Source organism: Branchiostoma floridae, chromosome 17, assembly GCF_000003815.2.
Source record: "Branchiostoma floridae strain S238N-H82 chromosome 17, Bfl_VNyyK, whole genome shotgun sequence".
NCBI classification, from domain to species: Eukaryota; Metazoa; Chordata; class Leptocardii; order Amphioxiformes; family Branchiostomatidae; genus Branchiostoma; species Branchiostoma floridae.
In genome coordinates, this window is record NC_049995.1 from 17045970 (window position 1) to 17055887 (window position 9918).

Consider the following 9918-nt stretch of genomic DNA (forward strand, 5'->3'; position numbering starts at 1 on the left):
TGATGGACAGTCTTTTGTTTGCCTCATTGAACTCGTTTTAGATCTATCATGGCCGCCGCGTGAGAAAAGGTGTATAGCTATTGTGCTTGAAATTACAATTATTCGTTTGATCTTAGTAAACATGGAACACTAGAATTCAAGAATAAAAATCCACACTAGTCAATTAAAAGGATCTTGAGTTGTATGTACAAGCACACATATATGTATGGAAACTAGTGTTCTGATTAAAGTATCCAAGTATTCAAATATCCAAGTACACAGATACGCCAGAAACAGTCCTTTTGTCGGGAGGGAACGGCCTTCCGTTAACAATAGTCCCCTTTTACTTGGTCTTGGTCACGGGTTCGCTAATGTTAGCGGTAACACCAGCTGCTTAGGATGTCATCAGGTTCAAGCTACAAAACAGTACTCTCCAAGCAGAGGTTAGGCTCCGGTTGTTTATTAACGTTTTTTTTTTCTAGTCGTTTTTATCGGGCTTTCTATTTTTTTTATTATATCTTGCTGTGTCAAAACCTAACAGGTGGCGGCCCAGCCGGGCGGATGATGCCGGGTGCGTGCTAATCCAGCGCCATAAAATACTTCCCCCTAATGACAATTTGATGGTTCCAGAGGAGGAGATCTGACACCTTTCTTCAATGGAATCAAGTAGGTTTGCTCCGCCTCTAGGTCAGTGCGGGCAGAAATTAGACCGGACACAACAACAAAAAATGACAAAATAGAAAGCCCGATAAAAACGACTAAAAAAACGTTAAAAAAACAGCCGGAGCTTAACCTCTGCTTGGAGAGTAACAAAACAGTGACTGATTATGACTGATAATATCATTGCTTGCTGGGACAAACAGAAGGATTATGGTGAGTCTTATCAGCTTGATCGGATGTACCTGGTCTTAATTCATGCAACACTTTTCATCTCTCTGCTTACATCTTTTGAATGGATTATTATGAATTTGGCTGAGATAATATTGCGTTTATGGCATAATTCTTACGACACATGTCAAATAACATGGGGATAGGATTATTTCAAAGTTTTAAGGAATGTTGCATGGTATTTTATACCTAGGACGTAAATTTGGTGTTAATTCTATACGACAGCACCGATTCAAGCAAGGAAAGCTCAAGTATCTTATCTTATCTTTTTTTAAGGGGCAGTGTGTTGTTATCCACTGTGTCTAGTGCACGATGGGCTGCAGACCAGAGATGGCTTAGGGCCATCCTAAGGATCAGATGGCAACAGTAACAACACTGTCGGAAATCGTACTGGACAACCTAGACTCTCCACACTTATCCAGAAAGCAAGGTTACGGTGGCTGGGGCATGTTGTGAGAATACCAAGACAGCGACTCCCTAGAGTAGTGCTGAGCTGGTGTCCAGCTGGAAGGAGAAAGAGGGGAGGGCAAGCCATGACGTGGAGGCGAACAGGAGTAGAGCGTGACCTGGCAGAGATGGGATGCACTTGGGAGGGAGTGCAGAGAGCAGCTTCAGACAGGAAGACTTGGAGAGCGATGACGGCCCGCCTCAGCGAAGTCTGATATGCGGCGAGGATGAGTGAGTGAGATGAGTGAGTGAGTGAGTGCACGGTGTTGCAAGGTGAAGCCCAACTCCCTCTAAGAAAATCAGAGCAAAGCTTGGCACATAGATTGACACATTTGAATGGACTAAAGCTCCTGGACTGAAGGCAAACTCTCTATCTTTATCCACAGCTATCTCTCCTCTAAAGCCACTGGCAAACCCTTAGTATAGAAGACATATTCCAGTCAAAGACCGAGGGTGTAGAAAACGAGGGGAATGTTGGCAAGTACATTCATTTTTTGACAGATTGAAATAAAAGAAAGCAGCTGGTTTGAAGGAAACTTCACTATCTTCACTCGCAGTTAGCTTCCCCCTAAACCCACTGGCAAACGCAAGTCTTTTTAGAAGATTGTATTGAAGTCAAGACCAAGGGGGTAGAAAATAAGACAAAATGTTGGCACGTACATTCACACATTGCAGTAGATACGGCCACTAGATTGAAGAAAATGTCTTCACTCGCAGTTAGCTCTCTTCTAAAACCCTACTGACAAACGCGAGTCTTTGGAGAAGATGTATTCAAGTCAAAGACCGGGGAGGTAGAAAATGAGGGAAAATGTTGGCACGTACATTGACACATTGAAATAAAAGAAAGCAGCTGGGTTGAAGGAAACTTCACTATCCTCACTCGCAGTTAGCTTCCATCTAAGCCCACTGGCAACCCCAGCTCTTTGTAGAAGATGTATTCAAGTCAAATACCGAGGGGGGTAGAAAATGAGCAGAAAATGTTGGCAGGCACATTAAGGCATTGCAATAGAAGAAAGCTGGATTGAAGGAAACTTCACTATCTTCACTCGCAGTTAGCTTCCCTTTAAAGCCACTGGCAAACTCTTAAAAAAGAAGATACATTCAAGTCAAAGACCGAGGGGGTAGAATATGAGACAAAATTGTGGAACATACATTGACACATTGAAGTAAAAGAAAGCAGCTGGGTTGAAGCAAACTTCACTATCTTCACTCGCAGTAAGCTTCCCTCTAAAGCCACTGGCAAACGCAAGTCTTTGTAGAAGATGTATCAAAGTCAAAGACCGAGGGGGTAGAAAATAAGACAAAATGTTGGCACGTACATTCACACATTGAAATATAATAGGGCTGCTGGATTGAAGAAAATGTCTTCACTCGCAGTTAGCTCTCTTCTAAAACCCTACTGACAAACGCGAGTCTTTGTAGAAGATATATTCAAGTCAAAGACCGTGGAGGTAGACAATGAGAGAAGAGGTTGGCACGTACATTGACACATTGAAATAAAAGAAAGCAGCTGGATTGAAGGAAACTTCACTATCTTCACTCGCAGTTAGCTTCCCCCTAAACCCACTGGCAAACGCAAGTCTTTGTAGAGGATGTATTCAAGTCAAAGACCGAGGTGGTAGAAAATGAACCAAAATGTTGGCACGTACATTCACACATTGAAGTAGAATAAGACTGCTAGATTGAAGAAAATGTCTTCACCCGCAGTTAGCTCTCTTCTAAAACCCTACTGACAAACGCGAGTCTTTGTAGAAGATATATTCAAGTCAAAGACCGTGGAGGTAGACAATGAGAGAAGACGTTGGCACGTACATTGGCACATTGAAATAGAAGAAAGCTGGATGGAAGGAAACTTCACTATCTTCACTCACAGTTAGCTTCCCCCTAAACCCACTGGCAAACGCAAGTCTTTGTAGAAGATATATTCAAGTCAAAGACCGGGGAGGTAGACAATGAGAGAAAAGGTTGGCACGTACATTGACACATTGAAGTAAAAGAAAGCAGCTGGGTTGAAGGAAAATTCACTATGTTCACTCGCAGTTAGCTTCCCCCTAAACCCACTGACAAACGCCAAACGCGAGTCTTTGTAGAAGATGCATTCAAGTCAAAGACCGAGGGGGTAGAAAATAAGACAAAATGTTGGCACGTACATTCACACATTGAAATAGAAGAAAGCTGCTGGATTCAAGGAAACTTAACTATCTTCACTCGCAGTAAACTTCGCCCTAAACCCACTGGCAAACGCACGTCTTTGTAGAAGATGTATTCAAGTCAAAGACCGAGGAGGTAGATTATAAGACAAAATGTTGGCAGGTACCTTAAGGTATTGCAATAGAAGAACGATGATGGATTGAAGGAATATTCACTATCAGTTAGCTTCCCTCAAAAGCCACTGGCAACCCCACTTCTTTGTAGAAGATGTATTCAAGTCAAAGACCAAGCTGTGAGTGACAGCCTGCAGCTTTGTGAAGCGCAAACTGTGCAGTTCTCCATACCAACACTCTAACTAAAGACTCGGTAAGCTCCAGGCGCTGACCTTTCTATTACCCTTTGCGGATAGAGCAGAATCCTTAAACGGCGTTTGGCACGTCGCTTGGCACACGGGGTCTTTAGTATGCTCCCGGGATGCATATTAGGTGGTTGCCGATGTTTCGGGTCAGTCTTGGTTTCAGCCTTATATAGGTCCTGCGATCGTCGTATGATCGGTAACTTCGGATATTTTAGAGAGCAGACATTTTGTCACTTCGTGTGGCACATGGGGTCTTTAGTATGCTCGCGGGTACTCGTATGCATATTAGGTAGTTGGAAATATTTCGGGCAAGTCTTGGTTTCAGCTAATGTCGGGCATTTTGGTGAACAGTCATGCACGCGTCCTACAAAGCTCAACTTTCTTGGTACAGAAAAGTCTATTTTGGATCCATGTCGGTGGTTGATTCTGTCACAGCCTGCTTTAAAATCATATAACATCAAAATCGTACGACGATCGCACGACCAATGTGACCGTGCCCTAAGTTGTAAAATTCAGTATCACGATCTTCCTAGTGGACGTTGCTAATTCAAGCTATAACTTCAAACGGCGTTTAGCAAGTCGTGTGGCACACGGGGCTATTGGTATGCTCGCGGAATGCATATAATCTAAAGGTGGTTTGAGGCCAGTTTCGTCTCCAGCCTTTTACATAGAGGATGACAGTATCAAATGATGAAAATTAATCATTCTCGAATTTCCGGTATCATGGCATAGTTTAATAGTCCTCTCACGGTGTTATGCTGCTACAGTGGTCTGGACACTTTGCAGCTGAAATCGTGGCATATCTCTTGCTAACCCTTTGTAATATCTGTCTTCGGCTCTTGTTTTCTCGGTCGACCGCTTGGTAATATATACCTGCTAGTTTGGGCATTTGATACATTGGAATGATGTGTTCCAGCTTAATCTATTGATGAATATTCATGTGCTGCATTGATCTTGTTTCAAACGGTACTTCGATGTAGATAAACATCCAGGTGATAAGATATGCCAAAAAGTAGTTACTCAAACAACTGGATATGGTTTTGGAAACGGTCAGACATTTCGGATAGAATCCACTATCCTCCGTCAGTGACACTGAAGTGATCTGGAAAAGACTGATTTTTTATACCCTAACTATGAATGAAGACAATTTTAGATGTCCAATCGGAGACATTGTAAGACTGGTCAAGCTGATCGATGAAGACAATTTAGATTTCAATAGCATTAACAAAGGTAGGAAAAAGTTAAGCTAAAGACAACGGTACTGTTACGACTTTGATTCAGAACATAATGCAGGTGAATTCATAACAAGACCATTCTCCTTCGAATAAGTTGAAGTGTGGCACTAATATGAAGGCACGAGGCTGAAAATTTTAGTTTGTTGTTTTGAATTTTATGAGTAAAGGAAGCTTTACAATATCCCCATGGTTACTGTGAAATACTACAGGACTAAGAAAAGACACATGAAATCCAGGCATCTTTGAACTCGACATTGCCGAGACAATTAATACCTCCCCGAACTGAAATGAACCGGCGTTTCAATAAACTGATAGCATCTTTACACGGCCCAAGAAGACATTACCCTACTTTGCCTATGATTGGTCGTTTCAGATAACCTCGTTACTGGAGATACTATCTAGAATAGAATGATTATGAGTAGGGGCCATGTCAGCTGTTAAGGTACCGACCTGATTTCGCATTGCTCTAGTGCAGCCACATGTTGATGTTCAGATTGTATAACGAAGTGTATAGGCTTAACTTGAATGGCCTTTAACTTGAAAGTTCATCTGCGTTGGTAGAATTCATTCTGGAACGAGTGAAACTGTAATTGACAACACAAAACATTGGACTTGCCCAAATTTTCGACTGTTCATTCTTTGACAAAGGATGGAGTTGTTCAGTCAAAAATTAGGATAAGTCCAATTTTATGTGTTGGAAATTACAGTTTAACTCATTCCAGAGGTGTATAAGCTCTTTCATAGAGTTCATTAGGCATGTGTGGGTGACAGGAATTCTGGGTAATATGTCATAGGTCAAGGCCCCATGAGTAGAAATGTTCCGCCATTTTGATGGGCGCCATTACGATCCGGACATTGACACGCAAATTGAAAAAAATTGTCGAGACGAGATTGTTTATTTATAATGGGCCTTCAACCTTGACCTTTTACCCAGGATTCCGGTCGCTTGCACATGCGTAGTGAACACTGTGGCCAGAGAACACAGCGGGTCATTGAGACGACCTTGCTACCATATTTGGATGCATACTGTCTTATCATGGTGCATCATCGACCCATTTCATACTGAACAAGATCGACAAGATGTGAATAGAAAGATGACAGCAAGGACCACTCCTACCCGAGTACAGGAAGTACAGGTTAGAGGTGGTAGAACTTAAGCCATTGATCAGACTTTACACAGAAAACGCTGACGGTTTACTTGCCCACTTACACACATGATTGGTCTCGCCAGATAACCCAATTACCAACGAATTACCAAAGATACTATCAGAATGGGATAATTATCTTTAGGTTCGCGTAGGCTGCGGAGGGACCAGTCTGAGTACTTGGCGTGGGCGATGCAATTTTCCGTCTGATGAACGGTTTTCGCTTTTTAAAAAGTTCGTTGCCATGTCAATACCGGTGCAATGGCGGAGTGGGTAACGTGTTCGCCTTGCATTCGTTAGGTCGTGAGTTCGATTCCCGGCCGAGTCATACCAAAGACTCTTAAAATGGTACATGCTGCTTTCTCTGCTTAGCACTCAGTACTAATGAGGAAGAGTATGGGAGTTAAACACACATCACTACCGGTACCAGTGGACCAGCCCCCTGCTGTAGTGGGTTGCACAAATGTGTGGCCCAAGGGCTACAGAAATGGAGATGGGCGCCACGCCATGAAAAACCTTTAAGCATGCCAAATTCACTAACTCGTTATGGTTGTCTGTGTACAACTTTCAACCGCGACATCTCAAGAAAAAAAAATTAACCGTCTATTCATCAAAGCTAACAGTTGATAAAATTCAGCTTCCTTTATAACGACCATCATAACGATGTATTTCTTCTGGTAAAGCGTAATTTTCCGCCTCTAAAACGACCACCCCAACGATATACTCCAATGTCTGCCTCTGTGAAGACCTGCTTAAAGATTTACGAGAGACGGGTTATTTTCCGGTGATGAGACCTCAACAAGGCAGGCAATCAAAATCGCGCGGCAGTGGTTCTATTTTGGTACTTCCTTTAGAAACAGCTTCCAACGGGAGGGAACTGAGACTTCATTATGGCCTCCACGCGAGCATCAAATTCCGTTCGTTTGAAGAGAAAACTTTCTCGACCTTACAGTGCTACAAATCACACGAGAATCTGCAAAATATATAAGTTAACGCAGTAATGAAGAAAAAAGAATATCCGAAAACTGATACGTCAAAGCCTTTCATATTAAAGATGTTATGACAAATTTTATGTAAATCGCCTGTTACTGCTACACCGTATTCTCTATCTGTATTCAGCGATTTGTGCAACCTTCCTGGCCACCATTTTCTAAATCCATAACAATCGGTGTTTATTTTCAAAAACACGCCAGAGGGCTAATTGCATATACAGTCTCAAGAACTAAGAGAAGTAAATAGAGTGATAAATAAGGCTAGTGTCTAATCAACTACATGATACTATGAATACTATTGTCGGGTTTGACTTCTTCTTTGAAGGCAGTGGTTAATGAACTGTCCCACGTTCTATATGATGGTTGGATTTTGTGCTGTTAGTAGAAATGTAGTCTTTTGGTGATCACTTAGGTGGTAAAAGCTTGGTGAAATAGTGACAACTGTTTGAAATAATGCGTTTATCTCGGTTTTATAGTGGGTACACTAACTGATAAAATGTGTCTCATTTTCCACTGCATTCATTGAGCAATATAACAACCATAACAACCATCCCAACAGTATAACAGAGGCAAGATATCTTATGGTGATGAGAGCTCAACAAGGCACGCAATCAAAACCGTCCGGCAGTGTTTCTATTTTGGTCCTGCCTATAGAAGCAGCTTCCGGGAGGGAACATGTACAGGGACTTCATTATGCGGATGGCATCCACATCCGCGTGTGCATTCATTTCCGTTCGTTTGAAAACGTACTGCAAATGGTTGAAGAGATTCAACGATTTGCAGTACTGTAATGCAAAGCATGAAAGCATCTGCAAAATAAGCAAGTTTATGCAGTTAAGTTATAAAAAAAAGATATCTTAAACGGATGGAAATGGATGCACGCGCGGATGTTATCCCCATAATAAAGCCCCTGTTCTTTCTTGGTCAAAAGGTGTAGCTTCTAATTGCAGCACCAAAATAAAACCGCTGAGGCAGGTGGTATAACAAAACATACTTTTCTTTTGTCGTCGAATCTTCTTTGATTTGGAAGACTTCAATGTACCCGGTTTAAAAGGGAAACTTTGGCAACCATACTGTTAATCATACAAGGATCTCCAAAAATGATGAAAGTCATGCAACTATTAGCAAAAGGAAATACCTAGCAACGGATACGTCGTAGTCTTCGAAATCAAGGAAGATGTTGAAACAGTCAAGAATCTGTTGTTGGTTTTTAAGTTATTTATTTATCTTCAGGGTGGTCTCTTCAGTTGACGCTGACTGGTTTTCAAGAGAGCTTAATCCATGTTCTGTGTATACAGTCATTTGTACAACCTGTCAACTAAGATTTCACAATGAAGGCAACTTTTTTGCCGGCATCAATTTTGGAGTCACCTTTATAATCAAACCAGCATGGCCTAACGTTGAGGTGGACTCTCACTGCAATTGGGACACCAGTGTGGCACTGCGGGGTTTGTTCACTGTGGCACCGTTTTGGCATTTTCACGACTTTAACAATTTAGATATTGTGTAATACGTAATACATTTAAGTATGACCGAGAAGACAACAAAATACACAAAACGGAAGAAAAATCGTTCTTTCTCTCTTGATTTTCATTGAGTCATCTACGAACCCCGCACCGGTGCTCCAAGTACAGTAATAGTCCACCTTAAGATATGCAAACCAACAACGATACAAATGTCCCACCAGCGTACTTATTGCCAGTGGTGCTATATCCATGCATATTGCCGTCTTTACTACACAGTGATCTACTGTAATGGTGTGATGACGCTCTCGGCTGCAGTACAACTTGTCAACTTTGAACACCTTAAAACTGCCCAAAAGAAGAAAATGGAAAACCACCTGTACTTTGAATATTTCTTCCTTGATTGCTTTCTTGTCACGTGTATCAGTGATTGTAAAAGTTTGATTACGCTCTTGGTTGTAGTGTAGCTTGTCAACTTGGAACACCTTCATCACCATCCTCGCGGGCTGCTTGCCCGGACCAAGTCCGCTCTTTCTCTACAGACTGTTCTGTTCTCCATAAAGTTACTTGCCAAAAAAAGCGAAAGAAAATACTGTTCTCATATTTCTTTCGCAAGTGCTTTCTAGTCGCGTGTATTGGCAACATATCAGTGATTTATTGCAATAGTTTGATTACGCTCTCGATTGTAGTGTAGCTTGTCAACTTGGAACACCTTCATCACCATCATCGCGGGCGGCTTGCCCGGACCAAGTCCGCTCTTTCTCTCCATCCTGCCCCCCCCCCCCCCCCCCATAACGTTACTTGCCAAAAAGAAACGAAAGAAAATACTGTTCTCATTTCATATATCAGCATCGTGGAAAGCCCGAAGCGGTATGATGCAATCATCGTAACAAGATTAGAACCGAGATGTAATATAGTAAAGCCTACTCCTGGCAGACTTCCACTTGTTATAACAGTAGTAAGAGTAGATTTGGGGTTAGTGTATCAGTATTGGCAATGGGTTATTGCCGCAGAGAAACGAAAGTGTTGTTATTAATTATGACTGTTGTGTGTATGGCATGAAGACGACAGTCTGTAAGATTACTCTAGAACGCCTGGATGGATTGTTTTTGATACTATTATTTGGTATGTGGGTAGGTCTACATACCAAATATCACTAATCCACGTCACTAATGGATCGAAAGGAACAGCAGAGCCGCTACAGTTTTGCACCAGTGCCCTCGCAGGAGCTGCCAGAATGGTGCTAGAACTAGAGGAGGC

The 9918-nt window shown here is 42.0% G+C and overlaps 1 protein-coding gene across 1 annotated transcript in view; it reads right to left on the reverse strand.

Annotated features, from left to right (window-relative positions):
* LOC118404404 (potassium channel subfamily K member 9-like) overlaps window positions 1-9427 on the reverse strand; it is a 16376-nt gene extending 6949 nt beyond the window's left edge. Inside the window, exon 1 of the mRNA XM_035803474.1 lies at window positions 9334-9427. Coding sequence (XP_035659367.1) covers window positions 9334-9427 — 94 coding nt within the window. The remainder of the gene's footprint in view (window positions 1-9333) is intronic.
* Window positions 9428-9918: the final 491 nt, after the last annotated feature.